This window comes from Drosophila sulfurigaster, chromosome 2L (assembly GCF_023558435.1).
Source record: "Drosophila sulfurigaster albostrigata strain 15112-1811.04 chromosome 2L, ASM2355843v2, whole genome shotgun sequence".
Classification (NCBI taxonomy): domain Eukaryota; kingdom Metazoa; phylum Arthropoda; class Insecta; order Diptera; family Drosophilidae; genus Drosophila; species Drosophila sulfurigaster.
This window is the reverse complement of record NC_084881.1, coordinates 30,412,233-30,431,957: the sequence shown is the minus strand read 5'-3', so window position 1 is coordinate 30,431,957 and position 19,725 is coordinate 30,412,233. Positions and strand designations below refer to the sequence as shown.

Sequence of the window (19,725 nt, the reverse complement as noted above, 5' to 3'; positions counted from 1 at the left end):
GGGTCTGCATAACTGGACCATATTAATTAGCTTGATTAAAATGAATATTTGTGCAACTTTTTGTCGCCAGCTGCCGCAAGAGTAGGAGCAACAGCAACACGACACACAATAAATAAACACTTCTTGCTATTGTGAGCCAAGTGACAGTTGCTGCCAAGGTACTTGAACTCCTTGCCCTCTCCTCCCCATATCGAGTTGCCACACACTGAGCACAGCACAGACTCCCTTTCAGTTTGTAATAAACCAAATGTAAGGCTTCCCAAACTGCTCGGTTTTATTGATGCGGCACACGCGACGTATGCGCAATGTGCGGCGAAGGCAACAGCCGGTAACGCAGCTCAGCGCAGAGCATCGAAGAGAGAAGGGGAGAATAAGAGCGAGTGCCAGAGTCGACGTGTCGACCAGATAAATCTTCATGCGGCATTCGAGGCAAAACGAATGGAGCCATGAAAAATGTCGGAGCATTCATTCGCTATGGCTGCGGATGTTGCCCATCATCGCCATCGTCTCCGTCGTCGCCGTCGTCGTCGCAGTTGTCGCTGTTTATTTGGACGATTTCGTTTCATGTGCTTTTTTGTTTTTACGAGCATAAAGATAAATTCACACGATCCGGCCAAGTTCAAGCGACAGCAAGAGACAGAGAGAGAGAGAGAGAGAGAGCGAGCAACATATGGGGTCAAAGGCAGGGCAGGTCAGCCGAGAGTGGAGTCAGGACCGCAGCCAGACTGTCAGACTGGAAGGTTGGTTCGGTTTAGCTCCGGAATTTCGTTGATGCGATTTTATTTATTTATTTATAGTAACAAATTGCAATGTCAACTTAATCACCGTACTCTATTAGTTTGCTTCCATTCTTTGTGTGTTCGCACTCTCGCTCTCTCTTTCTCTTGTTTTGTGAGTCTGGACAGCAGACGAGATTGTGTAGCCGCCCCATTGGCAAGGCAAACTTATTTTACGGCTTTATAGAAAGTCATTATTTCTGTGCTATTCAGCTTCGTTCAGACTTGTTGTCGTTTGTGCAAAGTCACCGTCGCTATCGCCACCCAATAAAACAAGTTAATTAATTAATCATTACTTTTTTGGCAGCGCAGTTCTGCTTTTTTTCGCTTTTATTGACGTTATTTCGAAATATGGGGAAAAAGAGAGAGACTGGGGGGAAGAAGAGGTGGGTTTGATTGAAAGTTAGAGCGGGTCGAATTGGATTACAATGCTAAAACCGAAACTGAAAACACTTATGCTAGTTTTGAGCTGGCTCTCGACTACGAGTTACGAGTACAAACTACGACTACAGCTACGAGTTTATTTTGTTTATTGTTTATTGGCTACAACAAATCGAGAGACATACACATACACATATTTACTTAGTATTCTATATAGTTGTATGTATGTATATTGTTTGTTTGGTGGCAACGCGTCCCTATGCATCACGAGATGGATGTGGAGATGGGAACCCTAATGCACTGGCTGGATAATTAATCATACGAGTATTGTGCTCGACTAACCCTATGGAACTATGTTGTATTGCTCACTGGATACCGTAGATGGGGGCAAAACCACCACGAAGACGACAACGATTGGCACACAAGATAAAGAGAGACAGAGACAGAGAATGAGAGAATAAACAGAATTAATAATCGAAATTATGGAGCCTTACGATTTATGCAACTAATGCAGCAAAAGTCTTCTACTTAGCCTATGAAGAGAGAGAAACTCTAGGATTAACTTTTTGGGGGCAATCACAATAAAGAGGCGCGCTGGGGGACGATGACTAGCTACTTGAAGAGGAGGCAAGGGCAAGGATTACGAGTATCGTAACTTAACTAGCGTTGTTATCCTAATGCGTTTGATTGCTTTAAGCCGATGATTGGTCAGTTGCACACGCGCGATTCCCCAGGCAACGTTGCCCTGGGCGGGGCGGGGGAGGACGAGCCGCGTGTCGAAAATAATTGCTTGGTGTTCACTTCTAATTGACAAGGATATTGGGCGGAAATGCTAGGTGGTTGTTCTGGCTGTGGTTGTGTTGGGAAATTTAGGAGAAGGAGTCGGAACTATTCTTAGGCCACCCCATTTGAGGTCTTGCCGTTTGGTGGCTCCTCCGAGTCCAGCGAGAGTCGCGACTTGGCCGCCGTCTCCATGGACTTCCAGTTACCACCGCTTGTGGCGTGCTGCAGTGATATGCGTGGTATGGACTTGCAGCTGCCTGCAATCGTGGATGCTTGCGAGTCACCGCCACAGCGATCCTCCGACTCGGCCAATGCACTCAGACTGCAAGTAGGGGGCAGAATGCGATGGGGAAAACGGGGCGAGCCGCGCACACGCTCCCTTAAGCTCGGTGCTGGCTGCACCATCGAAGGACGGCGACTGCTAGGCAACTGAAAGTTTACCTTGGTCTCGGCCAGCTTCACGTACTTGCCACCGTCCGCGTCCTGCTCGGCGACGGGCTGCAGATCGAAGCGCTCGCCAGAGATGGTGGGAATAGGCAAGAAAGTGGGATCCTTGGTCAGATGATCGAGATGAGTGCCACTCTTTGTCAGCGAACCGCGATGCATGGGCTTCAGGTGAGATCCATTGGAGCTGCTCTCGATGGCCAGGCCGCTGCTACCGCCTTCAACAGGATTGGGATTGCTGTAGATGGCGTTGCACGACGCCGTCTGTGAGGAGGGAATCAGGCGGGTGAACAAACCCATGTGCGACTTGAAGGCCGCCTTAAGACCCTTCTGATCGGCCAGGCTGGCAGTGGAGCCCTTGTTGCTGCTTGCCGTGCGCGAGAAGATGCCACGTAGGCGATTGATGAGTCCCGTCTTGGCCTCGGTGGCCTGCTGATGCGCCAGCCGCAGATTAATCAAGTCCTGGGCAGGCAGACATGCCTCTTCCAGCTGTGGCTGCGAGGCAAAGGTGACCGAGCGTCGCATTGGGATCTGCATGTACTCTGCCGATGGCCAGCTGGCACGAGGAATAACTGGAGGCAGCACCGAGAGCAGCAGATTGGGCAGAATACCCGAAATGCTTGGCGTGCGGGATTTGTTGGGCAATGTCATGGGCTGGGAGAGGCCACTAGTGACTGTTAATTCCGGTTTGAGATGAGCGTGACCCGTCAGTAGCGAAGTGGACGACGAGGTTGTGGTCGAAGCGGTGCCCAGGCCAGACTCGAGCAGCCGCTCGAGTTTTCTAATCTCCGCATCAAGTGCTTGAATCTCCTTTTTGTATACACGATTCTGAACCTCGACGCGATACTGAAGTTCGCGTCGATCGTCGACCACAAAGCGACGCGTGTTGCACTCCATCTTGAGGCCCATGCTGTGTATGACTGGATCAATGATGTCGTCTGCGAAAGAAACAAGTAATCGAAGGAACACTTTGAGGAAACCTCTCCCACTATGTTTCACTTACTGCGTGCCCAGATGTCGTGTAGCTTCGGTATGAACAGCAGACAGAGCGTGGCCGTTGTCGAGGTCAGAATGAGAGCAGTTATCGTAATGAAGGCGAGCGTGACACGCTCCGATATGAGGTTGGCCAGGACCACAACAATGGCACTGGTGATGACCACACTATAGACCGACACGCCGATGTACTGCGAATCGTTGAGAGCGGGAATCTTAACGTGACGCGTTTCCCAGGCCATGTAGACGCCCACGACGAGCAGCAGACCCTTGTAGGCGTAGAGGACACTCAGCCAGGTCTGTGTGTGTTGGGAGCGACATACTTCGACCTAGTTTTTGGAGAGGGAAACAACTTAGAACGTTGCAGTCGGGTGGGACCGACTGAGGAATACCCGCTACCGTAAGGAACGCTAAACGTAAGGAACGCAAATACGTAAAAATTTCACAATGTCCTCTTTAAAATTTATGGAGCTGGTTGTATTGTCATTAAATTGTTGTCCGCTCTTTTTGACGGACTCACAGAGAGAGAGAGAGAAGTTATAGTACCCTTGTATTCTATGCGTAGCGGGTATAAAAACAAACAGAGCACACACACTAAACGAAAACAAGACACATTAGGGAAAAGGAAGTCGTTGAGGGATGCGAGTCAATTTACAGACACACTGTCTCTACATAGACGGAGAAGAGAGGGGAGAAACAAGAAGAGAGTAACACCCACCTGCGGCTGGTAGACAACGCTCCGATCAATGGCGCTGATTTCGAGTGTCAAATTATGCAAATGTCGTTCCATGGGGTCGGCGACGACCCAAAGAGTGACGAGGAGAGCATCGACAAGCAACAGGCCGCACACAAGCAGAATTAGCTGGATGTCCTGCAGCATTTTGTCCTTGAACACGCTGCCAGTGCGTGTGAAAATGCGGTGCACCCGATATGTCTTGGCGAACATGGAGCCGAAGGCGAGCGAGAAACCAGCCGACAACAGATACACGCGTGCCTATGAATGAGAGAGAGTGAGAGAGATAGTAAAGCAGATTACAAGCGAGGATGTGAATGTGAGGAGATGCGGTGTCATGTTGTTGTGGATTGAGGGCCTAAACAAGTCATCAATGGCCAAAACGAAACAACAACGGAGCAACAACAGGGCTCAAAGGAGGCCAGCTCTGTTTTTGGCTCTCAAAATTTATGCAAAATAAAGAATATCACAAAAGTTGTGAATTTTCCCTGTTCCTGTGTCATGTGTTTGCTGTTGTTTTACCCCCGCCCTGCTCCTCTCTCAATCTCTCAATCCAGCCATTACAACAAGCCAGGAAAAAAAGAGAAGAGGAGCAGCAACATTAAAACAGGCGGAAGCCACAGCAACAACCAGAGTTACAGTGGACTGTGAATTTCCCTGGAGTGGAATCTTTTTGGCGGTAGACATGCGAAAAAAATTCCGATGACAAGGGCATCAAATTGGACTTTATGGCTCGGGTAGCCAGCTCGGGGCCAGCTCAGCTCAACTCCTGGTTGCAGCTTCATGAAAGTCTAGCTAAAGATTTACTGAGCTGGGCGCCGAAAAAAGATTTTTGCCTTAATATTTGCAGCTATTTATAGCGCGCAGTTTGCACATGCTGGCAATCTGACAAGCTGACAATCCAACAAGCTGGCAATTCACATAAATAAAACAAACACATGAGAGCGCGACTCGAAAGTTGTGTTGAAACTGAAAGTCATATTTGATGAGCAACGGGAGGAGATTGAAACGAATGAAAGTGCCTCCCTTCTGCTGCTTGCATAACCGAAAGTTAAACAAAGGCGAGCAGAGTGACAGCGAGAGATAGCAGAAAGGGAAAGGAGGAAAACTCTCTGAGTTGACTTACCGTGCAAACCGTTGCAAAGGAGTCTTCCGCCGACGGCAGCGTCGAGTGGTCGAGGCCCAGCAGTATGACGGTGGCATAAACGAAGATGCAGCCCACTGCGGTGATGTTGCTCAGCTTCGGGCTGGAAAGTTTAATTGCTCTGTGGAGTAAACGGAGTGGAGTGTGCGGAGGGAGAGACACACACACACACAGAAGTTGAAAGTGCAGAGTAAGCAACTGGGGAATTTATGCATTTAACTGGGACTTGAAACCTACTTGAGCTTGCGAAAGTGAAGATTGAAGGCGAGAAAGGCAATGGCCAGAGCGATGCCCACGCTGGAGAGCGTCGCAATTGTGTAGAATGCCAGGGGTGCAATCGTTGCTACACGCAGCTTAAAGATACGCTTCGCTATCGGCACCTGGCCACTATGCCACTTGACCGGTCGACAGCGGGGGCAGCGAAAGTCCAGTGCATCTGTGGCCGGATAATAGAGAGCGATGGGCTCCAGCAAGCCGCGTTGGATCTGATAGAAGGCCGTGGTGCCCACGCGATCTGGCCCACTGAAAGAGACGGGGCCCTGCAGCCAAGCAATTGATTAAGCAATATTCAAGAGAGAAACAGTCGAGTGTGCTCGACTATGAGATACCGGCTACCTGACTAGTATATTACATTGGGATATAAAAGTTTCAACAGACGGACAGACAGTCTTGGAGAAGTGAGGGTGAGCTAGTATTAGAGTCTCTTAGGTTCGAAACTCAGATAATCCTTATTTACCTTATATACTTGTATTTTAATCTTGATATCTTTGCTAGATTCCTGAAGGAGTTTAGCTACGCTTTCTGTTCGTGACAATTATTTGTTTTAAATGTACAAAAAGTTACAATTGAATTGACCTTTAGAAACCTTATTATTTGTAGGGGAATTGAGGGGACCATTGGATATCAAAGAATTGTGGAATTCCTCTGGGGGTGATTACTTTTCGGCTTACCCTTATGATTATCATTTAAAATATCGTTCAACTTTTCAAGTAGCGGCTATCACACTGAGTTGTGGGAAATATCTTACTGATACGCCGAGGAAGTGCAGCTTGCCCAGCTGCTGCAGAAACTCCCAGGCCATGTCGCTGCGCGTGTAATCGAAGCCGTCCAACTTCGATTGAGCCGCATCCTGGCGCCAATGTTCCTCGGCAGCACGCAGAGCCAAGGCGATGGCCCACACGGCATCGTATGTTTGCGGTGCATAGCGGGAGATGGCCTCGGGCAGCAAATGGCTGGACGTGCCACGCCTCTTGCGCTGCCGCTGCCGCTGCCTCTTTTGTGCCCGCAAATCCGATTGTGGTGCTCCTCGCCTGTGGTCCTCGTCGGGAAATTGGGAAAATTGTTTACGCAGCTGTGAGTTGAACATGTGATTGTTCTGCGGGAGTGAATGAAAATTGCAGCGATTAAATAGACCACTCTGTCAGCAGCGGAGTGTTCATTCTGTCTCTCTATCTACAATGTCTCTATTGCCCATTCTCTCGTGCACGCTCTCAATTCTCATAATGAGATTGCCAGCTCATTATGCACCGCCGATTTTCATGGCGGGCACTAAAACGATAATAAACATTTTATCATGCTGCGCCTACGACTGTCGAGCGAGTTGATTCAAGTCAAGTGAGTGCACTGAGAGAAAAGTTTCGATTCAATTGGGTAAAGAATATAATATTGCCGAAATTCTTGAATTGCAAAATAGAAAGCAATAAGTAATAATAGTATATATAATAACCCAGGAATGTTTTCTTCTTATCAGATTTTGTCGCTTAGCATAGATTTTGTTCAGCAGTCTGCAAAGGATTCATTATTTGTCTCTGTGCACTCATCGCCTCGAGCTACTCAAATCACATGAATCATTTTTATGCTGAGCAGCAGCAGTGGGGCAGGCCAATCTATGTAATCAATCTGCTTACCAGTCCACTGTAGCTCACATTATTTCCCACGATGCTGTTGTGCGTCGTCACAACTATCAGATTCTCCACAGCCAATTGTAGCTCGTGGGGAGTGCAGTGGTGAGGTGATTTCTCGTTCGTCCACCAAGGCGCTCCCATGCTCTCGTGCAGAATCCAGGCGTAGTCGGCACCAAACATGCGTAGCCTGTAGGCTTCGCACAGGATCTGGGGTGCCAATTCCTGCGAGAAGCTGCCGATAATGATGCGTGTGTCCGTCTCCTGTTCGTACGGTCAGAAGGAGGAGGATAGAGGATGACAACATTGTTGGCCATTTGTCATTTTTGTGTCACAGCCCATCGCAAAGTTGGTGTTGAAAACTCACCCTTAGGAGCAGCAGCTGCTCCTTGAAATCGGTTGCCGCAAATGTGATTGTCGCAGCGCAGGAAATGTTGGCCGCCTCCAGCTCGGTGACCAAGTTGTTGACAGCCAGCGAATGGATCTCATCGTTCTGAGAGAATGTCGTCACCGTGCCCCAGCCAAAGCGACGGATGAACGCAATGCGCGCCGGATTGTGAGAGGAGTCGGGAGCCACGGTGCGATAGAAGTACGGGAATTCGCGTCTATCGCTCAATGCTGGCGATGTAGAGCCAAAGGAGACCTGTAATCAGTAGCAGACGAGGCAATTGTTACGCAACCTGCAACATGCTCCATTCCCTTTTGCTTTCCATCCAATCATGGATGGCAGACAAAGTTTGTATTGCCTCGTGTATGTATGTGTGTGTGTCTGTGTGTGTGGGAGTTTCGGTCTTCTGTTGAGGAAGTTGCGCCTCATTTAGTTGCCACATACGCGTACGCGAGTCAGGCAAGCAAACTGAACTGAACTTCAAAGGCCAAACTTAGCATCGCTCGACATTTGCATGCAGCATGCTCCTAAGTGAATTCCTCTGTTGCGCTCTGCCTCCTGCTCTTGAGTCTCATTCGTATTCACGCATTCCTTGCTATACTCTTGCTTGAGGCAATTTAGCTATTCAGGTCGATAAGCATGAGCTTCTGTGTTAGAGTTATTGATGGTAGCAACTATTATCCATATATGTAGTTTTGACATACTTTAATAGACTCTTTTCTTTTATATGCACTAAATCAAATAATCCCTGAAGAACTACTGTGACAAAATGTGTTGGATTTATATTGACTGTGATACATAAATATATTTATGAGATTCACTCGTGTATTGTTTATACTTTCCTTTCTCTTTGAAATATATTAATTTGTAGCTGTCACAAAACTGTATTTTTGCGAGTCCTTAAAAGAGTTGTGCACTGCATCAAATAAATTAATTCCTGAGTGAACGTTGAGCTTGGGAGGTAGAAGAAATAATGTGCTTTTCTTTTATAACAATTTGAAATGTTTATTTGTGGGTGACACATAAACATATTTATGGGATCTCTTGAAACTCTCCTTTTAGATATATTTCCGCCTTGGAGTTTGTTAGAATTATTGATGGGGGAAATCGAGTACATTCTTTACGCGTTTTAAAATATATTTATGGGATTCGTTATCCTGTTTACGTACTGCATCTAATAATTTAAACGCTGACTGCAAGAGCATTGGGTCTTCGCCTAGGCCTTAAATTTATTTATGTCTTGTCTAATAATTTGTAGAAGGCTGTTTACTTGAGCGCGGAAATGTTTATTGGCTGGCCTTTGAGCTGCGTGGTATTTATGCTAATCGAGCGAGTCGAGTCGGCACGTGAGTTGATTAAATTTTTGAGTAATAGGCTAATAGGCTCGGGCATATTTGCATATTTTAATCAGTAATCGTTGGGACGTTCACCGCGGAGCGAGCTGAATTAAAGGGAACTTACCTGCACGATGTTCCAGTAGGGAACCACCTTGGCTAGGCTTTCGGTGACCTCCGAGCAGGCGGAGCCCAACAGCATCATCATGCGTGTCGAGGGCTGTGTGTAGATGGCATGAAAGAAGCGGTCCACGCCCACCCCCGGATCACACTGCAGCCAAAGAAGAAAGAGAAAGGAGGAAGGAGTCAGTCACTAGAACGATTACGAGTATGTGGGGAACAGAAGCGGGAAATGCTGCTGCTTGACGTGAATCGCGCCATAAAATGCGCGCCAAGATGGCGCAATAAACATTTTTAAAATGTCGACTCTTGACTTTGATAGGAGATGCCGGCTGATATGACTCCTCTCTGCCATCAAAACAGCAAAATGCCACGTCCCCGCCCCGCTCTCACTTCCTGCGCAATAAAAAAAAAGTTGATGACAAATTTCTTTTAGCTGCTGCCGCAGCTGCCGTGCGGTTGCAGATTTTCTTATTAAGTTTTAATGTTGCACGCGCCACTAAATGAAAATTCAATTTTGTAATGGAAGCACCTAGTGTTGGTGTCCCTGCTGTTGTCATTGCGGTGACAGCTGCGACTGCGAGTGCCACTCAAACTCACCTGGGTGTCGTTGGTCACCAGCTCGAGTGTGTAACCAGGCAGCAATTTCTTGCGGTTAATGTGCTCCACAGCCATTTTGGCAGCTCCCAGTTCGCTGATCCCATCCGGCCTCGGTCCTCGTTTCGTGGACAGCTCAAAGAGTCCGAGGAGCACAATTTTGCCATGATTGCGCTGAATCTCGTCGTGCGACATGCGACGTTCGCTCTCAAACACCTGGTTCACTTTCAAATAGCGCTGCTGCTGCCAGCTGCTGAGATTCGTTGTGCCCCCCAGTCCCGCATTGATGGTGGGCAAATTGCTGTGCGAATTGAGCCGCTGCCTTCGCTTCACTTTCGTCCTCGCACTTTTCCAGTTGACGTGCGGCTCTGGACGGTTGCGATGTGTTTCACTGCTAATTGACCCGCCAACAAACGCATTCGAGTCGGAGTCGGAGTTGGAATTGGAGTCGGAATTGGAATTGGAATTCGTGTTGGAATTGTAATTGCTTGGCATTTGCTTAATGGCGTCGCCGCTCGTTGGCAGCGTCAACAACTCGACATTGTGAATGTAGCTCGCCTGCAGCTCGGCGGAGGATTCCATCGCCGCTGCGGCCGCCGCCAGGCCACCGAGCAGCAGCAGCAACGTTAATAGTAGCAACATCAGCCATGACCAGCAACTGACCTGTTGTTGAGGTCGGAGCTGGAGTTGGAGTTGGAGCTGCTGTCGCTGCTGGCGATATCTCGTCGTTTGGCTCACGTGAATTATGCGCATCCCGGCTGCAATGGCCCCTGGCCCATTAATCACCACGGCATTTGAATTGCTATCTCAGTCAGGATGTGTTGGAATATAAACACTCTCTCTCTCTCTCTCTGTCTCTATTTGGTTTTTCCTGCTGTTCGTTCACAGCACGTGTAGCACGTCGAGGTTGCGAATGTGAATATATATCGCCTTTTTATGCACTGAGTTTTGCCGACAGGACATGAAGTGTCCTCTTTTCCGCACTCCCGCACGCTTATCGAACGCTTCTCTTTCACACACACACAGACTGCTCTCTTTCTCTGTCTCTTCTCTTCTCCGTCTGTATTGGCGTCAATTTTATCGCCTTTTTATTGGCCTCACTTTTGGTCGTTCATTCATTTCGTTGGCCCTTTGGCCCGTTGCCTTTGCCCGGCTGCCATTATCAGTTCTCGCTCTCGGCACACTGTAAAGCATTTCGCATTTTGCTCATAAAAATATGCACTAGGGCATTTCTACCCCTTCCTATCACTCCCTTCTTTTTCACTCACTGCCATGCAAATGAATGAAAAACAAAAGCGAAACAATAAGCTGCAGCTTCAGCAGCCAATTGCCCAGTTGAGTTGACTCTCGACAGTCGATTGTCGGCTGTTGGCTGTTGGCTGTTGGCAGTTGGCTGTTGAGGAAGGATTAAGTCTTCAATGAAATGAAAATATCCACACACTCACACACATTGAAATAGATATAGAAGCAAACACACAAACTCTTGTGTCTATTATCAAGGCTATGAATTGCCAATGCTATAGACTTTTGCTGTCCAGATTGTTTTTTGTTTTATTTTTTTTTATTTTTTGTTGGTCCCTTTCCTTAATTCTGGTCGATGATGATGGCTTTACCCATTGCCCAGTTGCCAGTTGTTACTCGCTACTTGCTAGCCAGATGCCCAATTGCCAGTTTGCCAGCTGCCATTATTTTTTATGCTAATGGCTGAGCATTTTCTCGCTTTCATTTGCGAGGCTTTTGGGGGCTACTTTTGAGCATCACGCGCCACAGATTTCTATGTATGCACGTATGCATAATTGTTTCGAGATTACTGAAACACATTCACCCACACACCCACACACACACACACACACATACACCGTATAGAGAAATCTCAGTGCTCAGTGCTTTCTTTCGTCTCGTTTCACTTTGGGTTTTTAAAACGAGAATCGCGCACTTTTCCTCGTCAGCGTCGTCGTCGTCGTGTCCTTAAAATAACTTTTTGGCCCATTTTGTTCTTGTTCTTGGCTTTTGTTTTGTATTTCGCCAGTGTCGCTTTTCCATATGCACACTGCACAGTGGGATGGACGCAGAGGCGGAGGCGAAGGTGGAGAAGGTGGCACGGCCCACATGAACCTTTAAGATTTAAAGCCTTTGGCAATGGTTTTTGTGTTTTTTTCGCACAAGCGTACCCTGGTGACTGCTTGCTGCTAAAGTTGTGCCCAGTTGACATTTGCCCCACTGTGCAGAGGCGAGCACTTTCCCCCACTCCGCACTCCGCACTCCCCCAAGCATAGCATCGACTGTTTGCTCGCTCTGTTGCATGTCAGCGGGCTACTCGTAGTTGTAGTTACATTTCATACATTTTACTTTTTATGCTCGCTGGTCTTTCTATTATTCTGCCATATTTCACAATTGTTGCCGTGGTATTTAAACCTGCACTTATTTATGGCCATGCAAGCGTGTGTCGTTGTGTTTCCCTATGCCACGCCCCCTTTTTGGCATATCGCCTGCAGCCCGCACTACACAACTGGCTGCCGTTGTTGTTGTGCTTGACATAAATTATGCAAAATGCTGCCTGCATTTGTAATTGTGATTACATTTTTCTTTTGCTCCTCTCATGTGTGTGAAATGCATGTATGTGTGTGTGTGTGCTCACTATGAAGTTCGTTGGCTTCTTATACATCTTGCAACAGGATTGAGTCTTAGTTTACTTTATTCTTATGCACTCTCGATGCTGTTGCTGAATTGTTGATGCGATTGGATTTGTTATGCAGCTTTTTCAAGTTGACCAAATCCATTCAATATTTAAGCCAGGCCAATAGAAGGACTTTCACTACGATAAGCACAAACAAAAGCGAGCAAAGAAGATGAAAGGCTGAAAGCTTAAAGTGCTCTGCACAAATTATGATTATTATACTCGAATTCCTTTTGTTTATTATACATGATATTTAACTGCGTTATCACAGAGTCTCTGCTTCGCTCTGTGTTCATTTACACTCGAGTTACGACTCAATTAACTGAATTATTTGCCTCTTTTTAATGGTCGTATCACAATATTACGTATACGCCACTCGCACATCTCGCAAAATTGTCGCTCTGCTCCGCTTTTTGTTTATTCGCATTGCATGCATGCACTTGATGTGCTTGTGCCACTCGTATTATTTATATTATTTATTACTTCAATTGCTAATTGGATTGCGCGAAATATATTTTCTCCCACTCGCGTTTTGTATTTCGGTTTTCGGTTGTCGGTTTATGGTTTGGATTGTTTTATTTTTTTATTGTGTGTGTTTGGCGGGGAGCAACGAGGGAAAGCACGGCAGGATTGCTCCGGGCTGCGGGATCCGAACGACAGGCGCACGCGACGAGCTCCCAATCCGCAACTGTTGTTCACCATTGAATGCGGGCTGCTTTTCACAAGAACTTTGGCGGATGGAACACAGGAGATTGACGATTGAAAGCGCTGGCAGCGCTGGATGCTGTGATTCAATTCAATTCAACCGGCTTCTCTGTTCTGCATCGTTTTGCGCAGGCGCTGAAAAAGCGCGCCAAAATTCATTCATGAAAAGCAACAGCTTGCGGACCCAAGAGGGAGAGGAGCAGGAGAAATGGGGAGAGGACGTAGAGCAACAAGCTGGCAGAGGCGAAACTTTCAGCCTGGGAAATTTAAAAATGTGCAAAACAAGTTTAACTTTAAATTATTCAAATTAATGCCCAACATGAAACTAAATAATTTGCAACTGTCTTAATGCAATATTCATTTATTGTGCGCCAACTGAGCGTGGGATCCAGGGAAAGGAATGGAAATGACAGGAGGAGGACGGACAACACAAAAGCACGAGCTGCCAGGCTGTCGATGTGCAATGCATTTCAGAAATAGACTGCAATTGAAGCTTCAGGACAATGGCGAGCACTCTGACAGCCAGGACACTCTTAATTATAGCTGCATTCGAAGACTGACTTTGCCAACGCTTTCATATAGGAGATGGAGTCTGAAACAGTACTCTGCACGAGTTCATTACTTGAGTTTGCAAACACTTTGAAAAAGGAAAAACAGTTGCGACTGAATATGTGAAAATATCAAAAGAAGAAAGTTTCTTTCTCTTTGACAGTTAAAATTCCTTTTACTCGGGGTATTTCTTCTTCGAAATATGTAGTTCAAATTCCATTAATTTAATTTGAAGCATCATCAATTGATTGCTAGGCAGATACAGAGCATTTCAAAGTCGTTAGCTTTATCTATTCAGCTCGACACTTATATAAATGCAAAACAAGTAAGAATGATATGATTAAGTGTGCTCGACTGTGAGATACTCGTGATTCATTGTAAATGACAGCGAAATATTACGGTATTCATTTTAAAATATACCAAATTAATGTACCACAAATATACCTAAAGTATACCATATGCTATTTTTGGTATATTTATGTGGTACTTCAGTCAAAATATACCATAGAGTGCAAAATATACCAGATTGTCAGCCAATGCAACTAAGACCATCTCCTGAAGGCTCAATGTTATAATACCCGTCTACCCTATAAGTAGCGGGTATAAAAAATACTTGGAATTGAGAGCAGTTGTTTCAGCTGTTGGCCTTTACTCTGCTGATTGCTTCTTCACCATTTGGCTGAAGAAGCATAGCATAATTTGATTTTTTGATTTCTCTGCAATTGAATGCATTCAGCTTTCGAAGCAAAATAAACGTCGAGAAAATAGTAATTAATATTTGCACTTTGGCGTTGATTCAGCTGCAAAATTGAGATGTTTTTTCATGAGCTGAAGGCTAAGTAAACAAGCTAAAAACAAACGGCAAACAACAAACAACAAGCAGCAAACAGCAAACAGCAAACGAGGAAACGGCAAACAACAAACTCAACTACAATTTACACACACAATTTCCAAATAAAGTTTGCCCCCACTGCGGCCAATCCATTTGCCGTGCACTTAGCCCCAAAACGAACCTTTGCCAGAGGTGAAAAGAGAAGAGAGGGAGGCTCTGGCTGGGGGTGTGAACTAAAGGCAACAACTTGCGATTATCGTCGCTTCACTTGAGCTTGGCCCCCATGCAAATTTGATGCAACAGCGCAGCAGAGCAGAGCAGCAGATGGAGGAGCAACCACTCTAAAAGGCATCCTCCAGCCGTTACCTAGCTACAGCTGGAACTCGAAGCTGGAGCTATGATGCTGGGCGGTCTCTCTGGAGGCAGCTGGGAAATGTATATTCGACAATGCGAATACTTTACTCTCTTGTTGTTGTTGGTGTTGTTGGTGTAGTTTTAGTTTTAGTTTCTGGACCCAAAGAGTGAAGAAAGAATGCGAAAGCGGTTGCTGGCTTTTGTTTTCCGCGCTCGTTTGGGGCCCAAAGTTGAGGCTCAAATAAAATGCAATTACACCGCAAAACTCAATTTCAAGTGTCAAAAAGTTGCGCTGCACTTAAGAAGTTAACACAAAACAGTCTTCCCATCTCTTCCCTTCTCTCTCCGTCTATGTCTCTATCATATCTCCTCTTTTCTAACTGAGTCTAGGCTTTTGTTTGGGCTTTTCCATTTCCATTTGGCTTGGCAAATGTACAAAGTGTCTCGAGTGTAAAAGGCAAAATGGTGGCCAACAAAATAAAGCGGATTACGTTGAGAGCCGAATTCCCCAAATATGATGGCCAACATGACAGCTTGCCAGCCTTCCTGTCTGTCTTCCTACCTCTCATTTCCGTCTCTTTCCTCTTGTATAATGTGTAGGACACAAATGCGTGATATATTAGCCGTGTTTTTGTATCTGTTACAAAAGCAAAACTAATTTCCAGACGCCGCCCCCTACAATCCCAATCCCCGGCGTCATTTGCATTTTAAATGATGCTGCCAACTTTTTAGAAGCTGCCGTGTCGCCTTTTAGAGTCGGAGAGTCATAACTTTGTCGAGACGTTTGCGCTGAGCCGCAAAATCAGAAGTCAGCAAATACGAATTTCGAATTAAATGCAATATTTAGAGGAGACTGAGACTGCGACTGTGACTCGTTATCGCACTAGCATTCGTGCGAATGTGTTTGCCAAGCAATCGATCAGTTAAATTGATTTGCCAGCTGTGTTACAATCAATCGAAAAGTTTGCCAATTGCGACACATGGCACAAATATGTTACGTCGCGTATCGAAGTGGTTGTCTCTCCATTGTGCACTGTGTTCTATACCCTGTATGTGGAATTGACTTGGCAAACTGAATAAAGCGAGATTTTGAATGGAGATAGCGAAATTGAAGTAAAGTTTTAGTGTGAAGAACTTTTGTTTTGTTTTTAAGGAAAATAGGAAACTATTCAATAAAATATATTTTCGACTAGACAAGATTAATGAACAATTTGCATCAACCATTTACTACTTTTTTTTAATTAATGAGAATTTTAGTACAGCTTGAGAGTGCACCTAAATTTGTGTTTCAACTTTTATAAAAATGTAATAGGATAAATATGGGAAATGTTTTTAGTTGAGTGCACATTTCGTTTAGTTAAACGTAGGCTAAATTCTCTCAATTGCCCCTAACTACTATTACGATAGTATCAAAGGGTATTCAAGTTTCGTCACTTTGCTCTGCAACTATTCTTGGTTTGTTTTCATTTGATTTTGTTTTGTTTAGTGTTTTGTTTGCGGACACTTGGCAAATTGGCAGTTGGCAGCTGGCAACTGGCACTAACTGAGCTGAGCTGAGAGTAACTTGCTGCCAACTGAGAGCAGAGAGTAGAGAACTGCTAGCTGTTTGGAGCAATTTACACGTCTCGCTTGTCGTCGCACGTGGCGTATGCGTAATTTAGTGCTGCATACTTTGCGGCTCAAATTTGCACTTTTGTGACTTGTTTAGCTACACTTTGCTGTGTGTGCTCTGAGCATTTCTGTGTGCTGTGCTGTGTGTTGGGAGTGTGAGCTCACACTAACTGAACAGCACTTAAAATCAGGAATTCAATTATCTCCGAGACGGAGGAGAACACACACTGGCAGAAGGGAGTTGAATGCTGATGCTGATGCCATTTTGTACGCACTTTTCACACCTGCTGCTCGCCGCTTTCAAGGCCGCAGCAGCTGAGACTGAGAGTCGAGAGTTTAGTTTTCCTTTACCCAACTCTGTTTTGTCTGACAGCTTTTCGTTTTTTTGTGTTGGGTGTAGCGTGGGACAACAATGGGGGATTCGCTTTGTGCAGGGGATTACATTCTTTTGGACGAGCACTTCATCTGCCCAGATAACAACACAGTGGGAGGAGAATGAGGGAGAGAGTTGGGTTAGGGTATCTCGGGTATCTGGAGCATCTAAATTAGCGCCGCTTTGGGAACAGTTTAATTATAATTTTTATTTGGCTGCAGCACAATTTATTTATCCCTCCCCCCAACAAATTAGCTTGAAAACAATTAACACCTGTTTTGTCGGCTGCTTTTGGCATCTACTTGAAACTAACAAGACCCCCTCTCCCTCTCCCTCCGCTGGTCGCTAACACATTTCCTGGGTTCAAATTGCCGCCGTTTCACGCTCGCGTTGTAAATGAAAAAAGTTGGACAAAAAACTTTTCAAATTACAACGGAAATCCGTGAAAATCCTTTTAACAAAGCAAAACAGGCGGCAAAACACAGCAGAGGAGGTGCTGTAGGTAAATCTCTGAATGTGGGTTGTGTGCGACTCGGAGAATAGCATATTAGTGACGTTCCGCCGCTTCAACAACGACAGCAACCGAGACATCGTCGATGATGAACACGGCCTGATTATGATGGCGGTTTTTCACGGTCCTCGACTTCAACTTCGAGTTCGAGAGTTCAGTGAAGCAACACGTGCGTTTTATCCTTGTCCAAGTCACGGCGCTGCTGCTGCTGAAGCTTCTGTAAATTGGTTTAGTTGCTTTCAGGGGAACGTAGGAACGTCAAGAAGGCGTGGCAAGGGAAAGTCAGAGTTCAGCTCTAGAGCGCGAAGCAGTTTTCACAGCCTCTTCAGATACATTTTCGAGCACTTTCAAAGTTTATTTATTGGTTCTCAGTCTGCAGCTCTGTCTGTGTGTGTGTGTGTGTGCTGGTGTGAGTATTCTGTGTGTGAGTATTTGTGGCTCACTTGACAGCCACTGCTGCTGCTGTCTGCTGGCTGCCATCGACGTGAAGCTTTTAACTTTTAATGAAAATATTCAATTTTCAGGTGTTGCACATATTTAAAATTGTTGAAACTTTTGCGCCAGCTTCTCGCTAGCTTGACAGCTCAGCTTCTTTCTCCTCTAAGTGTGTGTGTGTGTGTGTGTGTGTGTGTGTGTATGCTTAATGCGTGTTGGCCTTCTTGGTTTGGGCCAAAAGTTGTACTCGCAAAAAGCAGCAACCTCTTAGTTCTCTTGAACCAACAACAGGACGAAAAAATGAAGAAAAACTTTTAAATATTTTAATATTAATTAAGAGAGAGAGCAGCAAAATTGGATAATTTGCATGCTTGTTGCTTTCGTTGTTCTTTTTGTTGTTGTTGTGGGGTTCTTTTGCCTGCTAATTGAATGAGATTCTTTTTGAAAGTTGATTTTTTGTTTGGCTTTTATTGGGGCAAGAGCGAACTAAGGACGACAGACGAGAGACGATAGACGAGGGGGAGAGAGAGAGAGAGACAACAGACGATGGTTTATTGAATTAGCAACCAAGTAAATCGGTTTTTGTTTGGGGCCGCAATCGGAGTCAAAATGAATGAAAACATTAGCTCAATTCGTATCGAATTTTGGCCAGCAAATTGAAGTTGATTCAATTTTCGGCAGCCGCTGCAGTTTTAACTCGATTGCCACATTGATTGACGGCTTGTGTTTGCCTTTGGCTCTGATTTTGATTCTGATTCTCGCTCGCTTTGATTTGGTTACGCACTCGTCGTCGTATTCGCACTTGATTCAGTTACAGTTGAGTTCTTGTCTCTCTGCTGATGATGTTTTCAGTTTAACGCTGCCCGAAGAGGAAACACACACTGCTCCTGCCAGATGCTGCGTTGGCTGCTTTTATAGTCCGCCGTGGAGTCATTGAATGAAACTTGGCTTCAATTGGCTGCTTTCAATCGAATTTCTCTCTCTTAGCCGGCTGTAAACAAAGGACAGCTGTTGGCAAGGCTTGAAGGAAATGCCCTGTGTGTGGGAGCTTTTTGCTTAGCGAAGACAAGCACTAATATTTATAGCTAAGCACTTGCTATAATTGGCAAGTGGCTGCCATAAATTGAGGGCCAATTCGCTATAACCAAAGAGAAAGCGCATGAGCGAGGAGAGTCGCAAGAAAGAAAGAGAGCGTTACATGTGCAAAGGTGCGAAAGGGATGCACCGTAAACAAAACGAAGGCAGCTTTCGTTGCGTTCGGTTCGATTGTCCGTCTCAGCGCGAGAAAGAGATGGGTCGTAAACAAAGACAGCTGCTCGGTGTCATTGTACTGCTCGGCGGAGCGCGCGCGGTTGCTCATTGAAAAAAAAAACACTCTCATTGAGCAAAAAAGGGGACAGCAAGGCGACTCAGCTTGTGACTACCACAACGACGATGACAACGTGCTCTGAGTGGGTCAGGTGCAATCTTTGTTGCTGTTGCTGTCGCTGTTGCTGGCCCCCCCGCCCAATAAAAATTGAATGCGCCAGCTGCGCGTGACTTGACTTTTTGCGGCCAGTGCAATTTTTAGAACTGACCCCTAATTGGCTTTTGACGGCATCGAAGAAGTGGTGCGCGAAGGGGAGAAGTCAGCTTTAAATCGGTTTACTGGCTGATCGCTTGACTGGCTCGATTCACTTGCCACTGCTAATGGCTGCTAATGATTATGACCCATCACGCAATTTGCGTGCTCATAACTTATGTAAATTACCTGTCTCTACCTATTTCTCTCTCTTTGTCTCTCTTTTTGGCTGTGGCTGATTTATTTTTAAATCCTCGTCGAGTAGAACGATGGCATATTTATTTTTAATATTACAATAATTATGATGACAAATGTGAATCGTATAAAAGCGCTCAATCTTTTGTCTTGGCAGACGGGGCGTATGCGTAATGTGCGCCCACAGTCGCCAATTTTCCACTTATCGGGGGAAAAACAAATCAGATTCACTTGTCATCAATTACATCTAATGCCCGGATGTTGCCACATACTTGGTTCATGATCGTCAATAGACAGCTGCTGCTCACTTTACACTCGTGTCGCGCCA

The 19,725-nt window shown here is 45.7% G+C and overlaps 1 protein-coding gene across 5 annotated transcripts; it reads right to left on the bottom strand.

The window, feature by feature from the left end:
• Positions 1-1,057: 1,057 nt before the first annotated feature.
• On the bottom strand, positions 1,058-13,126 carry LOC133843142 (gamma-aminobutyric acid type B receptor subunit 2). 5 transcript variants are annotated; one of them, XM_062276586.1, is made up of 11 exons: positions 12,233-13,126; positions 9,598-10,777; positions 9,005-9,148; positions 7,523-7,798; positions 7,162-7,419; positions 6,282-6,629; positions 5,492-5,793; positions 5,237-5,375; positions 4,096-4,371; positions 3,388-3,706; positions 1,058-3,322 (listed from the first exon to the last, which is right to left on the bottom strand). In XM_062276586.1, the coding sequence occupies exons 2-11, from the start codon at positions 10,345-10,347 to the stop codon at positions 2,052-2,054; spliced, it is 4,083 nt and encodes a 1,360-aa protein (XP_062132570.1). In that variant the 5' UTR covers positions 10,348-10,777; positions 12,233-13,126; the 3' UTR covers positions 1,058-2,051. The 5 variants fall into 5 exon arrangements, with proteins under 5 accessions (XP_062132570.1, XP_062132575.1, XP_062132584.1 ...); XM_062276591.1 differs by having other exon boundaries at positions 12,288-13,126; XM_062276600.1 differs by having other exon boundaries at positions 12,518-13,126.
• Between the last annotated feature and the right edge of the window lie 6,599 nt (positions 13,127-19,725).

Bases quoted from the DNA above. Each gene is read 5' to 3' on its own strand.
- LOC133843142 (XM_062276570.1), bottom strand. From the start codon at position 10,347: ATGCGCATAATTCACGTGAGCCAAACGACGAGATATCGCCAGCAGCGA. The intron at 5,794-6,281 runs GTAAGATATTTC...GCTTGGCTGCAG, and splicing joins TGCACTTCCTCGGCGTATCA to GGCCCCGTCTCTTTCAGTGG. The intron at 3,323-3,387 runs GTAAGTGAAACA...TTTCTTTCGCAG, and splicing joins ACACGACATCTGGGCACGCA to ACGACATCATTGATCCAGTC.